At 33.0% G+C, this 23326-nt stretch overlaps 3 protein-coding genes across 3 annotated transcripts; 1 reads left to right on the top strand and 2 right to left on the bottom strand.

Annotated features, from left to right (window-relative positions):
• Nucleotides 1–8419: 8419 nt before the first annotated feature.
• On the top strand, nt 8420–13151 carry LOC145595258 (mannose-6-phosphate isomerase 2-like). Its single transcript, XM_081651643.1, has 5 exons — nt 8420–9375; nt 9661–9828; nt 10272–10484; nt 11082–11339; nt 12076–13151. The coding sequence occupies exons 1-5, from the start codon at nt 8905–8907 to the stop codon at nt 12391–12393; spliced, it is 1428 nt and encodes a 475-aa protein (XP_081507769.1). The 5' UTR covers nt 8420–8904; the 3' UTR covers nt 12394–13151.
• A 666-nt stretch (nt 13152–13817) lies between these two features.
• LOC145595259 (small ribosomal subunit protein eS7-like) lies at nt 13818–16391 on the bottom strand. Its single transcript, XM_081651644.1, has 6 exons — nt 16287–16391; nt 15389–15473; nt 15215–15288; nt 15001–15124; nt 14282–14464; nt 13818–14177 (listed from the first exon to the last, which is right to left on the bottom strand). Exons 2-6 carry the CDS (start codon nt 15461–15463, stop codon nt 14058–14060), a joined length of 576 nt encoding a protein of 191 aa, XP_081507770.1. The 5' UTR covers nt 15464–15473; nt 16287–16391; the 3' UTR covers nt 13818–14057.
• Nucleotides 16392–19002: 2611 nt separating this feature from the next.
• Nucleotides 19003–23287, bottom strand: LOC145594939 (uncharacterized). Its single transcript, XM_081651290.1, has 8 exons — nt 22877–23287; nt 21788–21832; nt 21512–21641; nt 21076–21145; nt 20936–20984; nt 19736–19833; nt 19485–19623; nt 19003–19315 (listed from the first exon to the last, which is right to left on the bottom strand). The coding sequence occupies exons 1-8, from the start codon at nt 23228–23230 to the stop codon at nt 19169–19171; spliced, it is 1032 nt and encodes a 343-aa protein (XP_081507416.1). The 5' UTR covers nt 23231–23287; the 3' UTR covers nt 19003–19168.
• Nucleotides 23288–23326: the final 39 nt, after the last annotated feature.

The following is a 23326-nucleotide window of genomic DNA, read 5'->3' as shown; positions in this document are numbered from 1 at the left end:
GTCATTCTTGAATTCGTATTTGGTACATAATTATATTACCTCTGTTACACATTATTTGCAACGATTTGACATAAAGTAGAGAGGAAAAATGTCTAATCGTTGCAAATAATAGTAGGTTCCATTGACGGCTTTAGCTTAGTAGAACAATCCCTTGTTAGGTAATCTCTCTTGTGCGTGGCGGCAGGCGGAGACAATCATGTGAACTCCATCAAACATGGGCCAATCTTGTGAGGTCATGATTTGCAATCGTAATGCAAAATTTTAGGAGAAATAAAGGGGAATACTGTCAGATAATATAAACTCCTTGATTAGAGTGATTTCCATTGATCAATATTTATAGGGTTACAATGAGAAACCTAATTATATTAGGTAACTATAAGATATGTACAGATATAAAGATAATCTTATACAAAATATATCCTAAACCTAAGATGAGAATATTCTATGGATATTCTCTATCACACCCCCGCAGTCAGAGCGGGAGAAAATCGGATGCTCAGACTGGATCTGAATCACGCATCGAGCGGTAAGGATAGTATGGTAACCCATGATCAAAAGAGAAATAGTAGACATGTGCCGGTGATGACGATGAGAAGCAACGACCACGACCTACATAGAGTAGAGATAAGCACTGCTAGGCCGGAGGAGAAGGAGAAGAGCCGCACACAGACTTGGGCTAAGTTGCAGATCCAGAGAAGAAGAAACTAAGGGATCAAACCATCATCGGGGAGAAGACACTACACTAATACGTGAAATCACAGTTGAATAAAAACAAATAAAATAGCGCAAGAAAAGATTAAATTCCACCGCTTGAAATTAATCTCAAAAGAGAAACCCAGGTAGCAAGAATCAATACTCCACAAAGATTCCAAGTGCTGCAACAATAAGAGGAGCCAACTTGATAGCAAAAGAGATGTGCAAAAGTAGTTGACCTTATTCTGATATACGACCACCAAAACAAAATCTATGTGATTATGTGTAGAAAAACCAATGGGACAACGTAAGAATCATTGTTGGTCATGAGGAGGTGGAAATAGAGTGCGGCACATGGAGAAGGTTGGCAGATGTGGTTACTGCCAGTAGTGGGAAGCGGTAGTGTATGCGATTGCCACCAATGATGGAGGTGCAAGGTTACATAAAGATTCTAAAAAAAAAACTTTGAGAAAAGGAAAAAAACAAATCTATATGTGTGTGTTTGCGGAAGCATAAAAAGTTTGTGTATATCCCGACGGTGGGTTTAATTTTCCAACCCACCGGCAGGGTGAGAATTTTTATATATGATCCCAAGATCTCACCTAAGCTGTGATACCATGTTAGAGGACCAACTCAACCAAAAGCTTAAGTTGATGGTTGAAGCTCAGGAATATGTTTTATACTCTATCACGCCCCTTCACACGAGAGCCCGTTTGGGCTAGAAGTGTGGATGCAACATGGGCCCTCTTCATACCCTGCGCTTAATATTCCACTTGAAAGTGGGGGGTGGATGAGATTCGAACCCGTGACCTTTGTGTCACGATGGCTTAAGCTTAAGCTTTTGGTTGAGATGGTCCACTAACATGGTATCAAGAGCCAGCGTGACACCAAGGTCCCAGGTTCAAATCTCATCTGCCCCTCCTTCGAAGTGGAATTAATTCGCACCAGGTATGGGTGGGCCTGTGTTGCATCCACATTTCAAGCCCAAAAGGGCCTTTCATGTGAGGGGAAGTGATAGAGTACAAAATATATCCTAAACCTAAGATGAGAATATTCTATGGATATTCTCTATCAAATACTATAGTATTATACACTAGTATAATGCATCCATAATTTACATTTAGCAAAAGATATTCATTAAAGTGCACACTTGACATTACAATTCACGTGATTTCGTAAAAATTAAATCAATTATACAACTATACAAAAAGAAAAAGGTCAACTCCTGTATATATGTTGGTGGAGTTTGTATGTTATTGTACAAAATATAATCATAATTATATGATGTGATATTTTAAAATTAAAAAAGAAAAAAGCAAGATCCAAAGTGAAAATAGTAGTGGTTGTGATCTCAAAATTGCGTTAGTTGTAAAGGTATAATCAATCAATAATTTCATGAACTCTCCTCACCTTATACCTGGGAAAAAAATTTCTAAGACTGTCGGTTACTATGTAACCTTCATTTTGACTAGTAACTATAGTAAGAAAGGGATTTTGTCAGAGAATTTAAGATTTTGATGTTTCTAGTCCCTTAATTATTATTTGCGGTTAATTATATTAAGGAAATGATGTGTCTATTTAGTGGGTGATTTATCATTTGATTTTACCAAAGGATATCGACACTACTACAGTTCATACAACCGAGTTAGCTTCCATCACAGTATATACATGCATTTTATAACAACTACTCAACTTAGGTACTCCATCCGCTCCTAAATATTATTGTGGAAATTAAAAAGTAGCATTATAAAACATGTTATGTTAAGGTAAAATGATTGAGTGACAAAATATAAGAATGTAATAGACCCATCAAACATCTACTCGATCTGAGCAACTATAGTCATATACCAAGGAAAAAAATGGTACCTTTATATCTTCAACAATGCATGTTACATTGTTACCAACTCATCATGAAGATTTAGAATATTGTGTCATTGTCCTTTTAATATTTAAGCAAGTAAATCAAGCTTTATGTGGACTATTTCATAAATTAATAAGTGGGTCAAATAAGATTATTAAAGATCAGACATCATACCAAAAAAAAAAAAAAAAAAAAAAAAAAAAAAAAAAAAAAAAAAAAATTACTTAATGATGAGCTTTAAAGTTTAAACTCATCAAGACCTCATTGAACTAGATATGCTAGTTGTACTTTAAACGTAATTTAGGGTACCTAATCTAATTGTTTTATTTACAATGAAATGATAAATAAATCATATTAAAGCCCTACTAAAACCATTTCAAACATTGAAAGAGAAGGAGACACTACACTATCTTGAAGTTGAAGACTAAAGAGCCATGATATGAGTTTTATTTTGGTGTGATTTTGTTAGTAAAAGGCAAGAGTCTCACGTGCATAGTAGTTTGAGAAAGCATCCTTTTGTCACTTGGCAAGTAAGCAAAATGTGATCACCTCTCTCTTCGATCTTTAGTCCTTTTTCTTCTCTTTCTCTTTTTCTATTTCTTTTTCTTTTTTCCAAGCTTAATTCCATTTTAATTATTTGGTCATTAGGCAAGTTTATGATGTTAGATTGTTAAGCTTTTGTTTGATTAACATATCTAGAACAACTTGTGAATCAAGGTATTAATACTATAAAAAGATGGAAATCAATTTAATTGGGTTACTTTAGTTATTATATCTTTGGTAGGGCATCCGCAATACCACAAATAATGAAAATTAACGAGGAAAAATGTTATGTAATGACGTAGTATAGAGCATTTTTTTTTAAAAAAAGATGGGTGAAAATTGGAAAAAACAATTGTATGAATTCTGAACCAGAAAAAAGGGAGAAATTTTTTAGAAAGTGATTGGGATGTACGAGTATGTAATTGGGGGGCTAGAGTTCCTTCTCCATATACTTCTGAAGGAGAAAGCCTGTAAAATCACACCCACGAATAATAATGTCTTATTCATTAAAGTCTAAGTACTAATTGAATATTTATTTAATAACCATTATGACTTTAATTTATAAGCAAGGGTAGATATAAATTTATTTATACCATCTATTTTGACATACGCAAATTTATACAATTGAGACCATTAATTAAAGTTGTATAATAAACACATAGACTGGAGTACAAAAGAACAAATTAAAATTCGGAATACCACATTAATTAAGTAGTACTACCGTAGTTCCCTCCAAAAAAAAAAAAAAAAAAAAAAGTAGTACTCCGTAGTTGATGAATGAAAGCCTTAAGTTTTCAAAAAAAAAAAAAAAAAAAAGAAAGAAAGCCTTAACAATAATACTTACTTGAAAGTAGAGTGATATATAAAACTTAAGATTTCCCTCAAAAAAAAAATATAAAACTTAAGATTAAATTCAGTCTATATTATTATTATTATTCTTAATAACTTTTACGTAAAAAATGTAAACTATATATTTTTTAAAAAAATTTGAGAACGAGAGAAAAACACAATAATTGATACGTACTCCGTATTTTTTTGGACACATGTTTATAAAATCTTTAATCCAAAGTTCCTTTCCGGAAAGTAATGTTGCTAAATTAGCATAGTAACAATCAACAACTATATGCATAATTAGAAAATGGAGATTGTGGTACCTTGATTTGTCAACATCTTTTCCATAACTATTTTGTTTTGATCTTCACAAACTTGTCAATTTACCCCATAACCCACGGCATACAAGATGTCGAAGTCATTGTATAACTTTTGCGTATCTTAATATAAGTTTACTTATTTACAAATCACATAAATTCCAAGAAGTTTTTTCTTTATAGCTTACACTGCATTATTCAGCATAAAGAATAAAAAATCACTACAATTTCCTCGTCTATTTTGATATTTCTAATGAAATCTTAAGTACGTGAAAAAAGGGGTGTCTTTAAATAATTAGTGCAAGAACGATTTTTAGTATTAGGGTTTTAGAGAGTTGCTTGTGATAACAAAAAAAAAAAAAAAATCCCTTCTCTGTTACTTCGTGTATAATATAATTATATTATATTTTGTGAATTAATTTAAGATCCATTCTTAAAAAATCGTGAATAAGAAGCGCTTGTTTCTTTTTATTCAAAAATATCATGGTTAATGTTAGTTCAAATACCTACATTATAAATGTAGTTCCAAGAATCTTAGTAAAAGACAGTCAAGGTTTGATTTTATGGTTGTTACAAAAATTAATTTTTGATTTACGACATTATGTGTTTAGTCCACCAGCATGTCAATGTATTTTGCATTAACTAGGAAAGTGTGAATAGGGATGTTTGTTGGCCTAATAGCCGATTAGGTCGAAAACCGAGAAACCAAGTTAGACCGGACCAAATTTTAAGGGGTTTTGGATCGAATTGGATCGATGATTGAAATATTAAATTTCTTAATTAACCCAAAGACTGGACCGATTCTCTTCAATCAGCTCATTCATTCCAATCTATTTTTCTGGTTCCGGTTGATTTTTTGCATGAAACCCAAAAATCCCTAGGTGTGAATACATAATGTATAGAAACTTAAAATTAGTCCCAACACGCACAATTAAGCATTAGTTTCTTGGAATTGAACATTGTCCCAACACATGCAATTCCAATGCTATCTTCATACACACATTAGCTCAGCAATTGATATGTTGCCAAACTTGTAAGGGTCAACTCCTTTACTTGTTTAAGATCATTACAACTTCTACATTAAACTACCTTCACAATTCACAAGAGATACTATGCATGCCAAAGTTGCGTCACCTCCAACCTTCTTTTAGTGCTTATATGCCAGCAAGTGCGCAACTGCCTACACATATATTTATATTCTTTGTTTTCTAATTTATCATATGTATTGTATGTTGTTTGATCATATATACGAAGTACAATACAATACACAAAGTAATTAATAACTAAGATTTAATTGGTCTGATTTATATAATAATTAGTTTTATATGTTTACATTCCTGCAATTAGGAATTATATCTAACTTATATACCAAGTCTAATGACCAAATAATTTGTTCAGAAGTCTACGGACTAGAAACTTTGACCGATCAAATATATTTGCTTGTTGGCCTACTTAGTATTGTAATATAATTTCAATCGCGTTAAAAATGTTAGAAGCAATAGATAAAGACTTATTTTTCTGTTAGCATTTTTTTTTTTTTGTTTGACATATGCTTAATTAACAAAATCAACTATTACAAACCATGGATCAAGTTTGCTGAGCTACTCATTGGAGCTTTATTAGCTCCAATGTTACAAAGATTACAAAATCTAATAAAACTTAGACACAACTTTCTCGCAAGTAAATGCCGACTTGATTTGCCTCGAACACACTGTTGGAGAAACCACAGTTGACCTTTGTTGGCGGTGTAACCCCATTTTTATTGAGATTGGGAGTAGAACATAAGAGCGGAACACACACAATTGTGATTGGTGTACATAAACTCGAGATTAACAAGACATAAACAGTCTTGTATACTGGGTAAAAAGGGAAGGAAATTAACACGACCAAGGCTTAACAATACAATTTGAGTCATTTTAATAAGTGACTCGATATCCTTAACTGTGGGTATCTTTGGCCTCTTCTCTAAGGAATAGACCATTACCATACTAAAAACCCCTAAAAGGAACTTAAAAGGACCCCCATGTTGGAGAGCAGGGTTAAGATAAAGGTTTTTCAAAGCAACAGATTGAAAATCCATTTTTAAGCTGAAACGAAGATTACCAAGTGATAACCTATCAATACTTCGATGATCGGATAGGTCAAAAGAAGTAACAAAATAAAAAGCACAAGCCAAGACCAGGCCAAACCTTAATAACTAAAATGGACCACAGACAAGGACCATTCCCGACACTACCCAAACCGAAAACCAAGCAATTGAAAGAGAGGATTAACACACCCCCTCAACCCTCCAAACATCATGTAAAGCCACACGACTAAACACATGTTAACCAAAAAAAAAACAACAAAAGCATCGAAGAACAACACCATCTCGACAAAGAACTCAAAAAGTAAGGAAGACACTTACCATACAGACTATTATTATTTGATCCTTTTAATTTGGTGATCATCGATCTCATGTAACATTAATCTTCTAAAGTAACTAAGCTAGTTGGTTAACAATTTTAATATCCTCTCATATATCTCATACTTAGCTAATATTATTCCCTATGTATGAATATATAATAATGTAACTTAAATCTCATAAAGATGTGGCCAGCACTCTATAAACAAATTGGCCGGTACAAAATGCTAGCCATTTTGACTATCATCAAACATTTTCATTATTATACAAAATTGTACACTTCTTCTTTAAAATTACAACAATATAAGTACTCCGTATCTATGATACGAGTAGATTATGAAATGACACTTTACTTAAAGCATTATACACATTAAATTTATATTTGTACCGAGTATAATATTATGGGGCATTACTTATTTTAATATATTAGTAGCAGTAACATGAGGTCAAAGAAAATTGATAAAATTTCATACATGTATACAATGCGGGACCAATAAAAGTATGAAGCATATAGTATAATAATATTCGTTCAAGAAGTAAATTTTAGATGCATTTATGTGGAGTATAATTTCTAAAAATATCATAAAAATTTTGTTACTTCGTAGATTCTTTATAGTCGCAAATTGTTTTGCGATACAAGAAGTATCCACGTCCTCAAAGTGCAAATATGATAGTTACACAACTACTAAAAACAAATCTATCCACATTAGTAAAATACAGTCCACGAACAATACATAACGAAACTCGACCATTGACGGTCCAAATTTGCAGGAAGTTGGTTATTTTAGGATTTTAGCATAATGTGGAAATTTGTAAAAGAAAGAAAAAAAAAAAAAAAATTAATACAAGGTCTACAACTCTATAAGTAAATTTTTTTTTTTTTTTTTTTTTGATAATTAATTGTTAGATATGCTATTGGTGAACTAAATATATAGTCCTCTGTAATTATTAAGGGTCTGTTCACATTTACTTAACTTCAGTTCAGTTCAGTTCAGCTCCAATCAGTTCAGTTCAGTTCAGCTCTTAATTTCCCTCTCTCATAAAATATTCATTTCAGCTCAATTCAGTTCAGTTCAGTGCAGTTCAGCTCCAATCAGTTCAGTTCAGTTAAGCTCCAATCAGTTCAGTTCAGTTCAATTCAGCTCAATTCAGTAAATGTGAACAGGCCCTAAGGGCTCGATTGATTTTTTATTTTTATACATTTTAGAAGCATATAAGAGTCTTGACAATCATATTCTAATTGTAGTTTTTTGGTGTGAAATTATTATCAAGGTCAATATCATGGTTTAATTTAAGTGAAATTTGACCATATTTTGACTATTTTTTATGGAAAAAAAATTGTAGGATCTTATACTCTGTAATTACTTATTAAAACGAAAACAACCAGAATATATATTGCACATTCAATGTATTTACTTGTATAATTTTTTAAAAACGCGTTGACTACATAAATATACTTTTTTTTGAAAGAAAACTACATAAATATACTTTCCTTAAAGCACAATGTACAATTTAATTCTCATCCAAAATACTTTCCCATTCATCATTCTTATCCAAATCCAAATACTCCATATACGCACCTCATCAATGATCAATCTATCATTAAAACTGTAAAAAAAATCATATTTTTTACCATAAAAAGTAAATAATTTTTGACTGTAAATATCTTTCGCCATCCCTTTTCAACGACTCAACTGCCTATTTCCCCCCTTTTTTCACCCCCACCGACCCTCTTCATTCAACTCCATCTTCTTCTTCTTCTTCTTCTTCCTAATTCTCTCTCTTCAATCTCAATTTTCTGACTATTTTTACAGAATTTAATTCTTTCTTTTTTCAATACAAAACAAATTTAATAAAACCCTTAATTTTGTTTCAATTTATACCTTTCAATTTACTCTTCTCTTTCTCTCTCCTACGATACCACAGAAAGAAACACATCCTCTGGATCTCAATCTTCCAATTCTTCTTTCTTTCTACATCAATTTCTCACTTTTTTTCCTTTTCTATATAAAACCCAAACATTTGTTTTAACAATGACACACAAATTCTATTGTTTTCAACACACCCCCTTCTTCCTCTCCAACAATCTATCATCAATCAATCCCTAATTTCACTTCAGTACATCATCTACATTTGTGGGTATCAATCAATTTTGGGAATTTCTTGTCAAAATTCATTCTTTTTGAATTTTGATTTCTGGGTTTTGTTTGAATTTTGGTGGGTTTTTTTTTTTTTTTTTAATACTTTATTTCTAAATGTCTGTCGAGTTTGCAGATGATGTTTCATACTTAACTTTCCTACCAATTTCATTGATTTTTGTTGTGATTTGTTTGGTTTCATTGTTGAAGAAGAAGAGTAAAGGGGTAATGGCGTTTGATGATGGTGTTTTCTGGAATGAGCATAAGCTTCAGAGGCTGAAATGCTCTGTGAAAAATTATGATTGGGGTAAAATTGGGAGTGATTCTGAGGTTTATAGATTGTTTAGTGCCAATTCTGAGGGTAATAAGTTGGATCCAAACAAACCCTATGCTGAATTTTGGATGGGTACCCATGAATCAGGTCCTTCTCATGTGCTCAAAAAAGGGAATATTTTTGGAAATCGAAAGAATAGAAAATTTGGGGATTTTGAGGGTGACACTCTCAAGTCTTGGATTGAGAAGAACCCTAATGTGCTTGGTCATAAGGTAGTTGACAAGTGGGGTTATGATCTACCCTTTTTGTTTAAGGTAAAATTCTATTGATTTTCAGTTTTTTAATTTGTTGATCTTGCTGAATTGCATGTTTGTTAGATTGCTTAATTGGAAATTTAATGTTTATTTGAGTTTTGGAGAAATTTGCATGGTGAATTTTGTATACTGTTACATTTTTATGGACTAATTACTTGTGATTTTGTGGAAAATTATGTTGTGAATTATGTGTACTTTACATTTTTATGGACTCATGAAGTATTTAGTTAATCTGTGATTAAAAGGATGAATTTGATTGGAATGTTGTTGTTTTGAACATTGTAGGCGTTGTCGGTCGCAAAGACATTGTCAATACAAGCTCACCCATGCAAGGAGTTGGCAAAGAAATTGCACATTAGGGACCCACTTGTTTACAAGGATGGAAATCATAAGCCAGAAATGGCTCTTGCAGTAACAAAGTTTGAGATCCTTTGTGGATTTGTCAGTATTGAGGTATGAAACTTGCCTGAGTTTCCATTTCAATAATCTCTATTGCTGATTATTTGATTTTTCAGGAGATGATTTTCTATTGAATCAAGTGTTTGAAACTAATGCTATAGACTGTAGTAAACTAGAAGCCTTGGCTGCTTAGACATGTCATAAAGAGTTTTTATGAGGAGCTCATATGTTGCTGTTTATTTGATATAGTAGTGTATTAAATACAGTATATTAACTCATAGATAACTGAGAAACTTTTGTCTTCTTCGCTTATACGAAGTACATGTTTTGCTTTTTGGACCATTGGTTGTGTCTTTATCTTTATGATGTTAAATTTTCTTATTGGAAGTAATCTCTTTGAAGTGCAATCTCCACCTCCCTTGATTTTAAGAAATTGATGAGTAACTTGTTAGATAAAACCGCTTTGGCTAATGCATTAGTTTCCTCTTGTACCTCAGGAACTCCAAAGGATTCTTAAAGGTGTTCCAGAAATATCACAATTGGTTGGTGCTGCAGTTGTGGATCAGCTGCTGAACATCACCCCTGAAGATGGGGAAGATACAGTTAAAATTGCCTTGAAACAGCTGTTTACTCAAATTATGTCAGCAAGTGAGCATGTGATTGCTGAGGTGCTGTCTCAGTTGATTCCTCGTCTGAGGAAGAAGGATGAGGTGTGTTATTTTTCTTATTGGTTTTGTGTTTTACTCCATTTCATGTTGCTCTTAGTTTTTTAATTATGTAATGACAGATTTTGAAAAGCTTTTGGCAATTCTTATTGCTCTAATTTATATAGTAGTATGAAAGAAATGGGTCCTGATTCAATTATCAATGTAGAAAAGGGCCAATATGCAATTGGTGAGCTTGATGTCTAACGCCACATTGATTTTGTTTAAATGTAACAACTGGTTTTTTATAATATCATGGATGCAGTGTTTAGTAATTTTCTTTTTTTGAGTTGGTTGATGAATTTAGCATGTTGCTTTTGAGGATGTTTTACTGAAATTACCTATGTCCTGTTTTATTTGTTGCCAATGAAGGCTTGCCCTGTCTTAAAAATGTTTAGACCTATGTCTCTTTTAGCTTATCTGATGTAGATTTGGCATAACCCTGTATATTTTTAAATCTACTGTTTGTGATGGAATCCCTTAGATGTGTTTAGCACATGTGCTTTATGATTGTTCTATTCATCAAGATACAATTATTTGCCTCACTTATGTGGGTCATTGTGAAGCTATTGATCTAATGACATTTTCTCTTATATCAATCAGTTAACATCAGAGGAGAAGCTAGTCCTACGGCTTGAAAAGGAGTATCCGGGTGATGTGGGTGTGCTGGCAGCTTTCCTTATGAACTATGTAACGCTAAACCCTGGTGAAGCATTGTGCTTGGGGGCAAATGAACTACATGCATATGTATCTGGTGATTGCATTGAGTGTATGGCAACTTCAGATAATGTTGTTCGGGCTGGTTTAACTCCCAAAAAGAGGGATGTTAAAACATTATGTGATATGCTCACTTACAAACTGGTAAGCTCTTGGTAGACTTGCTTGAATATTTGAATCCTGCTTTACTACGGAGTATTTAGTTTTAGTTTGCATTGTTATTGCTGCAATCCCTGAGTGATGTGTTGATACTTAGGTGGGGAATTTCAGTGCTTTAAACTCCTCTGATACTTCTGTCTTTTTCTGATCACTTCCTTTAGATAATGGTTTCACACTCGGCACGTCAGTAACATTTTTTGGTGCATGAATTTTAGTTTTATACTTCCTCCGTTATGTTAATATTACAAGGAGGAAATTACGCATCTCAAAGCACATTTTATATGCTAAATATCTATAATTGTGTAAGAGTAAAAATTATAAAAAATTGATATTGTGAAAGTATTTTATGAGACGAATTTAACAAGATCTCACATGACTATATTTTGTTTAACGCATAAATCATATTATATGGTCAAACAAGAGTGATGAATAGTGCAAAAAATCCATTGTTGCAATATTACTAGAACGGAGGAAGTATAACAGTTTTATACTATTATAATCCATGTAGGTTAGTATTTATGACAAGTTGAGGGTGACAGTTTTCTGTGTTGTTCTTGGCCAAATTGTGTTTTGCTCGTTTCATTTTTAATCTAAATCGTATTGATGAAACTCGGTTTTTGATAAAAAGTTGTACACTTAAGCAAGCATGGGCTGTGATAAGTCATAATAGTATTGTATATCATCAAAGTAGTATATCTGACTGTAGTCATCTGATTTTCAGGGCCGACCTGATATACTTAGGGGCTTCAACGTAGAGGGTACTGATGGACGCACAAAGAGGTACCGTCCTCCATTTGAAGAGTTTGAAGTTGATCATTGTGATCTTCCTGAAGGAACATCAACAAAGTTTCCGTCAATGGCTGGTCCATCCTTATTTTTAGTCACAGAAGGAACTGGAATAATCAGAACAGCCTTTTCAGTGGAGAATGTAAGAGTAGGTGATGTGTTATTTGCACCAGCGAATACAAAGGTAACCATAGAATCTTCTGGTAGAAGGTTGCAACTCTACCGAGCTGGAGTGAACAGTAAATTCTTGTGATCTAAAGCTGCATAATTTTTCAGGATTTTTTTGGCAGCCCCTAATGCATCATAATTTCACTATTTTGAGATTAATGTATCTATGTATTTGTTGATTTTAGCAAAAGGGCTTCTGTTGTACACATGCTACACAAAAAAAAAAAAAAAAATAGTAAAAAGTAGTAAGAGAAATTTCTTACATTTCCTTCCTCTGTTGTCTTATGTTCAGTTTGCTTCCCATATGCACAAATATATTTGCTCTGATCAATGTACTAATATAGGTACTGCAAACTTAAAGTGAAAAGTTTCCCTAAAAAAAAAAACTTTAAGTGAAAAAAACTTGCCAGAATTAAGCTAATGAATGGTGGAAATACCTTTCTTTTTTTTTTTTTTTTTTTGAGGGGATGGTGGAAATACTATTTTGAAACGCACGAAGTATATAAATTGTGTGATTAGAGAAAATATTGCGTGGTTTTAAACTTTTCCTTTCACGGAATTCCAACTGAATTACTACTTTCTACATTTCTTATTAGTTGACATGTTTTGATCTTCACATTATTTACATAAAAAACTTTACTCATTCACCGGCAAACTCATTGGCTGGAAAAACCAAGTACGAAGTGCAATTTAACATAATGTGATACAAACTAGCCCTAAATGGTTTTTTAGTCATTTTATTATCCAGGCGAAGATTTGCCATCAGAAGTCGCAAAAGATGGCAATAGAACACACACACACACACAAAAAAAAAAAAAAAAAAAAAAAAAAAAAAAAAAAGAACACATTCATAATACAAGTTATGCAAGTACTTACGACTATACGAGTGAGAACCATTTAGGGGCTATTGAGGTATTTAGGTACTACTAATTCAACATATGTACAGGTAGCAATTAGTGCCGCTTTCATCGTGGTTGGAAAACTAATATAATGATAAAAGAAAAACCACATATCAATTCACAATTAATTGGCAACCTTTCAATTAACTACAAACAGACATGTCTGGCCTGCTTTTTGATGATTGCCCCATCTAAGAACAGTGACTTCAACAACATAAAAACAACCACATACAATTACTCCATAAAACAATATTATACAAATTAAACTAATGTATTAGCTGATAGATCCGATTATTTTCTTTATCACAATAACAGAATCGACCAGTTTCCCATTTGGGGTGTATCACAGCAAAAAATATGCCAATGCCCAGTTTACTAAGCATTCGAAGCAGAAGATTTTGAGGATCAGTTAACTATTGTTTTCTACCCTTCAAAGCAAACCACAATTGCTTTCACAATCAACAGTACAGAATTTCGTCGTATAAATAACATACAACCAATTACGCTTTCAACAACCCATACTACACTCCCTGAGTTTATGTGCATCATAAAAATAAATTTTGATGTGCAAATATGCAGGCCATGAACAAGGTTGTTTAGGACAAGAACATCATCAAGAAATCATAGCAGGCTAGCAGTTTTAGCTCCAAAAAAGACAGATGTTTTACAAACACTTTCAAAAGCTCAAAATCTTTGGCAGAAGAGAAAATCTCATAATTGTACTTCTGTTCCTAATTAACAATGCAATTCAAGGTGGATCAAAACTTAATAGTAGTACTATCTTAAAGAGAAAAATAGACAAGATTTGCAATTGGTAGCACAAAACTCTGATGACATCCTGATTGCAAGCTTAAGCCTCTGGATTAGGGTATTCAAAAACTACATCCTTTCCGCAAAGCTTCCTGTAGACGCCAGAAAATGTCTCTAGCTTGTACTCTGTGTCGTTCTTGGATTTGGGGTCCAAGAATACCTGCGCATCAACAAGCAGATTTACATCAAAACATGTAAACAAACATTCAAAACCTGAGCTTCTGAACACAGTGCAGTTAAATATACATGCAAGTCTTATAATACCTTCATGATCTTGGATCCATCTAGACGGTATCTGCAACGCTTTCCAACAATCTCAGCAGGCTGCACAAGATCCTCAAGAATGTTCTCGTGCACTGAAGTGAGAGTACGGGATCTGGGACGCTTGGCCGCAGAACCCTTCTTTGGGGGCCTCACAATTCTTCTGGTGGCAATGAAGACAACATCCTGAAGAGATAGCAGGATAAGAATAGACATAAGGTCAGAAAAACAAATCAAAGATAATTCAAAATTAACACTATAATATTTGACCACATAACTCTACCTAATAAATGTCAAACTAAAATGTTTAATTTGGAGACATCAGAGATAACCAAGAGAAGGCCACCCAAGAACATAGAAGCCAGCTAAGCTAGCCAGTAACAGAGGCTAACACAAAAGGAACAATCATACTAGCAATCCTACAAGATGTCCAAAGACTCTAAATAGACCAGCAATGAGATATTAAAAAGCGCACTGTCAAAGTAGATGTCCATACAAATCACCATACTTGGTGTGATCAAACAGCTCAATCAAAGATCCTAGTTAGAAAATATAGCACAATCCTAATATGATGCTTATTAACAGTTCATACAGCTTAATCTTACATAGATTTATTGGAAATTACTAAAAGTTGTTTTCAATGGAAAGGACAAAAATAACTGGAAGAATTCAATCCATCTAAAAAACTTTATCAGCAATGAAGTAATGCAGGTCGAACTTACCTTGCCACTGAACTTCTTCTCAAGCTCTCTCACCAGCCGGTTGTGAATTTTGCGGAAAGATTTTCTCAATCTGTAAGGGACGTGGATAACAACAGCCTTTTTGTTGTTGGAGATATCAACCTGACTGCAAATTGATTAAAAAAAAAACATTATCAAACCTCAAAGCAAACAAAGACCTCTCATGTCATGAGCATACAAATCAAGCAGCACTTACGCAGCAGAGTTGATAAACAGATCCTTCAAATCAACTCCAAGTTCCTTGTTGGTGGTCTCGAGGTCAAAAATAGCCTATGAAAGTAATTATTTCTCAATTATAGCTCGTTTCTCAGTGAATTTATACACAACTAGTCACATAACAACAAAACAGCTTATTGCAAGCAAACGCTACCTGAGCAACAGTCTCCTCGAATTCAGTTGGGTCTACACCCTTATCTTTTTGAATCTTCCTCGAAGAAGTAAACATTTTGACAAAGCTGAAACACAAAAACAAAGCACAACACAAATCAGCTCAAGTCACACAGTACTTCACTGGCAAATGCCATCTTATCAACTAGCATTCGATTATTATGCATAGCATTAGATTATAAAATGCACTAATTCTAAGCTAAATGATCCTATATAACCAAAATAGCCTTATGTAAGTTATATATAGTAGTCTGAAACCCAAATTGTAAACTTGTGATTACCATAAGAATCAAACCGTTGCCACTGGTATAATGCATATTAGTAGAATCAATGTCCAACAATTGAATGAAAAGGCAGCCCTTTTTCATATATTTAGCCCATTATACAAATCAATCAGACTATCATCTTCCAAATAATTCAATTCGCTAAAAACTCAATCACTACATCAAATTCTAAATGCTTCTCTTAGATAACGAATGCTAATTCTATGTTTCAGGCGGCAGAGCGAGTGATTCCAGCAAAAAAAGTCATATCATAAAATCTCCGTCAAAGAGCGAAATATTACCATGAAATCAAAATAAATACAATTCTAATAATCGAAGCCTAAACAAATAAAAAGAAGAACAATTTCATTAAATCTAACATCATAATAATAAGACTCAGTAAATTAAACCCAGATAATCAAATCAATCAAAGATGCAAAATTTCCAACTTCTAAACCCTATAATCAAAATTTATGAAAACTTCAACAAAACATACAAATCCAATTCTACATTCACTAAACCTAAACACAAAACACAAACGAAAAGCACAGAACAACCCCAGAAACAGAATGCAACCCAATTGAAGAACAAGAATACCCAGAAAGTAAGAATACGTACCAGAAGTCGGGGAGAGTTGATCTAGGGAGGAGAGAGAAAAACCCTAGTAGGGGAGGAAGAGAAGCTGCTGCAATTAGAGTGAAAGAGAACAGAGAAGGGTTGAAGGCTGGAATGTAGGGTTTATATGAGAAGCCTCTTTTTTTAGATGGAGAGTTATTTACCCTAGAGATCGACGGCTACGATTCATGGCTTCTCTCTTTCCTGGGCTTTGGCCCATTTTTACCTATTTGTTATCTTCGGTTTTCGGGTTTATGTTCTTATTTTTCATAGGAAGCCCAAAGTTTATAAAATACTGATTTACGAGTATTTTTTTATCTGTACACTTGTCAATGTGAAACTTTAACCAATACGGAGTAATATTTTTAAGGGTCTGTTCATTTCAATTTAATTTCATTTCAGTTCAGTTTAGCTCCAATCAATTCAGCTCCAATCAGTTTATCTCCTAATTTCCTTCTCTCATCAAATATTCATTTCAGCTCTATTCAGTTCAACTCTTAATTTTCTTCTCATAAAATATTTATTTCATCTCTATTCAGTTAAGTTCTTTTCAGTTTAGCGCCAATCAGTTCAGTTCAGTAAATATGAACAGGCCCTAATTGTTGTTTTTAAATACGAACTACTAGTACGGAGTATACGAAGTTGACGTGTGAAAATTATGTATTGAAGCGGTTTTAGCAAATATTCAGATAAATCTGTTTGATCTTGGCCTTGTTTGGTAATTGGCTTTTAGTTGGCTTTTTGGTTGGCTTTTGGCTTTTTCTTTTGGTCAAACAGCCAAAATACTTGTTTGGTAAATGGCTTTTCAGCTAAGTGAAAAAGCCGGCTTTTTTCCGCCAAAAACAAAAAGCTAGTGTTACTAGCTTTTTGGTTTTGGCTTTTGGCTTTTCATTAAACAAATTACTTTTTTATCCTTAATTAATAATTAATAATTAATAATTAATAATTAATAATTAATAATTAATAATTAATAATTAATAATTAATAATTAATAATTAATAATTAATAATTAATAATTAATAATTAATAATTAATAATTAATAATTAATAATTAATAATTAATAATTAATAATTAATAATTAATAATTAATAATTAATAATTAATAATTAATAATCAGTAATTAATAATTGATAATTGATAATTAATAATCAGTAATTAATAATTAATAATTATTAATCTATAATTAATAATTATTAATCTATAATTAATAATCATTAATTAATAATTAATTATTAATAATTAATAATTAGTAAATAGTAATTAATAATAAGTAATCAGTAATTAATAATTAGTAATTAATAATTTATAATTAGTAATTAATAATCAATAATCAATAGTTAATAATTTATAATTAGTAATTCATAATCAATACTTATTAATTAATAATTTATAATTAGTAATTAGTAATAAAAAATTAGTAATTAATAATTTATAATTAGTAATTAATAGTCTATTATTAGTAATTAATAATTATTGTTTAATTATTAGTAAATTAGTAGTTAGAAGTACTTAAAAATTAATAGTTAGTACTCCGTAATTAGTAATTATTAGTACTTAATTATAAATAACTAGTAATTAACAATTGTTAGTAATATGTAATTAATAATAAGTGCTTAATAATTAGTAATTAGTACTTAATAACTAGTAGTTTATAATTAATAATAAGTAATTATAAATTAGTAGTTAATATTTTGTATTAGTGTTTAATAATTAATAATTAATAATACTGATAATAAATGTATAAGAATACATAATAATGTCCTTTAAGGTTGTTTTTCATAGTTACAGCCAATATCTAACAACTGATTTTACCAAACATGTTTACATACAATAAATAGTCAAACAACCACTACAAACAGCCAATACTAACAGCCAGTCAAACAAGCCAAGTTAAACAGCCAGCAGCCAACAGCCAACAGCCAATTGCCAAACAAGGCCCTTATGTATAAAGTATCAACATTGATTCATGTGATGTGTTTGAAACTTACATTAATCAAATTGAAAATTTATTTTGAAATGGAGGAAGTGTTATATTGGTAGGTGAGAATCCAGTCTTTCGGTTTGAGTAGTGTGAGAGTGGGAAGTCAATACGAGTAGCTTATTATGGAATACTAGTCGTTCTCTGTTTTGTATATGGCTCAAACAAGTTTTATCAAATCAACATGAATAGATTATAACGTGTTTTTAGACTCAGGCAATGCTTTGTTCATTTTATATTTACTTATTAATATTTTACTTTAAGTGAATAACATCAAATACTACATTCTTTGATAGTTAAAAACATTAAGAAATAGACCTAAACCAACTAGCCAATTTCAGGTGTGGGAAATTTTAAACATTATTCGCTTTGAGGCTACTTTCGCGTTAACAAACCATCTTGTTACAAACTATTTCCATCAATTAGTTTTAGGACATATAATTGAATTGAAGTATTTTAAAAGTGATAACTTTCCCCAATGTTCTACTCTGTAATATATCAATTTTTTCTAGCGAGCATAAGTAATTGGCAAACCGTTAAGGCAACAACTACTCCGTTATTCCAAATTAATGCCACAAGGCTATTTTTATGCTCATTTGTTCATTTGGAGAATTTTGAAGAAGCAAAGAAAATCTCCTTTGGATATATGCTAAAGAATAGATCGTGGATAGTAACAATGGAGTTTTTCTTTGCTAAAGGTTTTTGGCTATAGTTAGAAGCTCAGAACCACTTAACAGATGATAAAAGGTTGCCAACAATAAAATTCCAGAACAAAAAGTGTTAACCATGCAATGTTTAACTAATTACAACTCACTGGGTTTCTAAGAAGCCACTGAACTATAAATAAACCTTAACAAAACAAAAAAAAAAAAAAAAAAAAATAAAAATAAAATAAAATCCCTTGTCTCAGGAGTCAATAGTCCTTAACCAGGAAAGAATAACATTGGCACCTTTCTCCCAAGAACAATCCAGCATCATATCGTGTGCAACACCATCCACACAGATGGGAGATACACCATAGAATTTGCCCGTTTCATCAAGTCCTTTGGCATCCTACAAGGATATAAAATATTAATCATCCCACATTCTTAATGACAATAAAATCAAAGAACAAGAAACAAAACCAGCAAAAGCGGAGGATCTAGGTGCATATCATCTAGTGTAGAATGTGGATTATAAGGGATGACACGAAAATTAAGGAGCATCTAGAAAACAATTATACCACTATGAAGTCATCTCTTGCACCCACAACGAGAACTTTAACAGAAGACTCAGGCACTGAAGGAACAGGAAGGGAAGCGTTTAGCTTTCTCAAATCAAACAAAGGCAGTCTTGAGCTCTCTGTCATCAACTTTTGATACCTGGAGTATCAGTCAAAGTTGGAGATCTTAAAAACACAACGTAAAGCTAAGTTGGATATCATATGGAGTGTGCATAACAAACATGTACAATAAGGCAAGCTATCCAGCTAACCTTTGGACCAGGTTGTCATCCATCTGCGAGGAGAAAAATGTCTCCTTGCAAAGTGACAAATCGGTCTGAAAAGCTTTTGCTGCAAAGCTGCGAGTTACCTACCAAAAGTAGAACGTAATTAAGATTTTTCATCGTTACACAACATCACATTTGGGGTTTGAAAGGAGGGGGGCATTAGCAGAATGGTCACCCAACTAAATTTAACAAAGTGGTTTTACTGTAACTCGAATAAGTTGGACCAAATACAGTATAGGCCAGATTAAATTGGTGATTGAGATCGGGATAGAAATGAACAATAAAATCACAGTAAGGTACTTCATAGTTGACAAACACCAAGTAAATCTTGTCCTGACAAAGGTATTAGTAGCATTATTATAGCTAGGCAATATAGTCAGATTAACGGGAGGAAGAGTGATGACTTAGGAGGTTAGGAGGTGGCATCTGGCATGCAGACACCAACGAAGCATTGGACCAATCCCAACCCCAACCCCATTTAAATTCTGTACTACAATTTGTAGCAGCATTCTGCAGATTTGAAATTAGAATTAGTTGTCCAACTCCAACGGTAGAACAAGGGCTTTTTTTTTTTTTTTTTCGCCATAATTTTGCTCTAATGAGTTAATGCACAAGTTCAGATGGATTTTTAAGCTATGACAGTTCCCTCAACTACAGCATGAGTTCAGAGTTTGGACCCTAGATTAAAACTTGATCCTTGCATCCTTTCAATAAGAATTTCGGAGGTAATTACTCTCTAGCTCGCTGTAACAGCTGGTTTGACCCATGGTGCTTCTGATATTTAAAAGTAAATTATGAGTATTGTAGATATTCTAACAGATGCTTCTGATATTTAAAAGTAAATTATGAGTATTGTAGATATTCTAACAGAAGCTTCTGATATTTAAAATAACAGTTGGGGAAACACCATTATGCAAAGGTAAAGAGTTCCAGACATTCATCCAAAACAAAAGAGGTACAGACATCAACTCAGGAGGGAGGTTTAGAGATCCTGATAGGAAAAAAAGAAGGGGGGGGGGGGGGGGGGGACCTTATTCATGCATGATAGCAAGACCATGGTTTATGAGGTTTATAAAAAATTAAAAAAATAATATATATATATATATATTATTGCTGGTTTCTGACAATCATTTAACAGCGTAAAATGATAAAAAGCCTAAGAGGCAGGCTAAGAGAAGGCAATACCTTGAAAGCAGCAATTGGTTTGGAAAAGAGATATCTCCATACTAAGCCACTACGCAACAGAAGTAACAATTTACTATTAGAGTAATTAAAAAAGTTACTTATAAGAGAATAGTATAGAGAGTGGAAGGAAAAATCAATACCTATTACCCGATGGTGGCACAGAGCAAACAAGTACAGCTCCCGCAAGATCTGAGTGCTGATTGCTCATATCTAGTAACAAAGGCCTCAAGTATTAGAATGATAATTGATCATATTCTATTCAATGGAACATGCATTTACCACCTTGAAAATGAGTAAAACTCTGTTGGGAAGTAAAGTTTGTTGAATTTTTCTGGTAGGCAATTTCATGCATGCTGATTCTTAATAAGGATACAACTCTTTCTTCAGCTAGCTACTAGTATATGCTCTCAAATTAGGAACATTGTTGTCAAGCAACAGCATCACAATATCTCAGAGAAGAGACAGCCAAGTTTCATCTTTCAAATTTGAATAAACAAGACACTATCACAATATCTTCAAGATTTCATACATAAAGTGAAACAACAGACGGTACTAAAGGAAGGAACATGAAACAACCTAACACCTGCTTGTTTCCTAGGCTTGATAAGTAATATTGAACGATAAGACCTCCAAATGAATGTCCAACCAAAACAGCAGAAGATGTAAGTTCTTTCTTGATAAAGTGTGCAACATCAGCTGCATGTGTCTACTGAGCAATACAGATTCCAGAATAGTAAGATGGCCTCATCAAGATGTACAAAATAAGCTTTCATAGATTAGACAGCCGCAGTTGAAAACTTCCGATGTTTAGCAGAGGGGATAGAGAGGAGAAAGGAACCGGGAATGCATTACCTGGAGAGTGCCAGCAGCCTTATCAGCAGGAGCATCACTTTCACCCTGGCCAAAAGCAGAAATCACATCAGCAAAGATTCACTTCAGCAACCATTCAAGCTTAGTGATTGAAGAGAGGATCCCCTACTTCTTCTTCAATGCCTAGAGGTGATAAGAGCCTAGAGCGCTTTCAAATTAGTTAAGCTTAGGTCGAAAATAATACAGAGTATATAAGCAAACTAAGCTCAACTTAACAGGCACATAAGCTACTCAGCTGGCTTGAGTTTCTTTAAGAATTTAATTTTTTGTACTATACATTTGACTTGCCTTTACACCAATACTTATGAGTCTGTAAGTATTAGCAAAAACTTGATATTAGCAGTCTTGTAACCTCAATATATTAATGCATTTTATTATTCTTATTGCAAAACTTGAGTTGAAAAGATAAATTGAAACCTTTTCCGGATCTAAAAAGAGTTTCGTTCTAGACTCGAGCTGAGGTATATTTCATGTAGATGTAAGTGTTCAAAGCAAAGCTACCCCGACCTTGACCTCAGCTTGACCTGTTATTAGACTTATCACCCATGAGGCCATGACCCAACAACATACTTTTATACTATTCTAGCATCCTACATTGTCCCTTTGATATGCAATCATCAGCTTTCAATAAGCTAAATTTTAACACAATCCCATTGATCAAATGCAGTATTTTACTTTCGTGCCACGAATTGAAGGATTTGACAGGGCATACAAACATTTTAGAATTTTGATAAATCACTTGCATAAGTGCAAATGCACCATATGCAACAAACTCAAACCCAATACATACACTATATGCACCCCACTTCTATTCAAGTAAGGCAAAAGGAGCAGTACAGCAAGTCACAATTGTTATTATAAACAGTTTAATCAAACTAATGATAATGCAATCATCACCAAAAACCACAAGAATCAAGATGCCAATATAATCTATGAATTATATGAGCTAAAAAATACAGTATAATATAGAATTAGTGAAATACCCTTTTCAATTTTCATGATTTTAAGCCATGAACAAAGCCAAAATTCTATCTCAAAATTAAATTGCCAAAAATTGAGAAGAGAACTGACCTGAGCTAACAAGCTGAGGGCAAAACAGTCAAACCCATGATGAGAAAAGAAAGGCAGCCAATGTTCAGCCCAACACCAAGCACCATGGAAGCTGCCATGGACAAATACAAGCGGCGGACTTTCTCTCTCCTCTTCATCTTCTTTCCTTTTCTGTTTTTTCTGGGAAATTACCTCCATTTTTAACCCAGATGAGAGCTCGTGAAACTGACGATTCTGCCCTTGTTTTAGCTCGTATTGCGCTCCCATTTTGTACCCAGTTGGGCTGAGAATTGCCAGGGGTTTAACTGTCATTTTAGTGGATGGTGGGAAGGTTTTGGAGAGAGAGAATGAAGGAAGACAGATCGTAGCTGCCATTGTTATGTAGGAACTAAGCTAATGTGAGTTTGTGACAAAATTGGAATTGGTTTGGATGTTGGAAGTCTTGGAATGGAGTTGCTATTTACAGCAAAA

Source organism: Chenopodium album, chromosome 19 (genome assembly GCF_948465745.1).
Source record: "Chenopodium album chromosome 19, dcCheAlbu1.1, whole genome shotgun sequence".
NCBI classification, from domain to species: Eukaryota; Viridiplantae; Streptophyta; class Magnoliopsida; order Caryophyllales; family Amaranthaceae; genus Chenopodium; species Chenopodium album.
The sequence above is the reverse complement of the archived record's forward strand: the minus strand, read 5'-3'. Positions and strand labels throughout refer to the sequence as shown.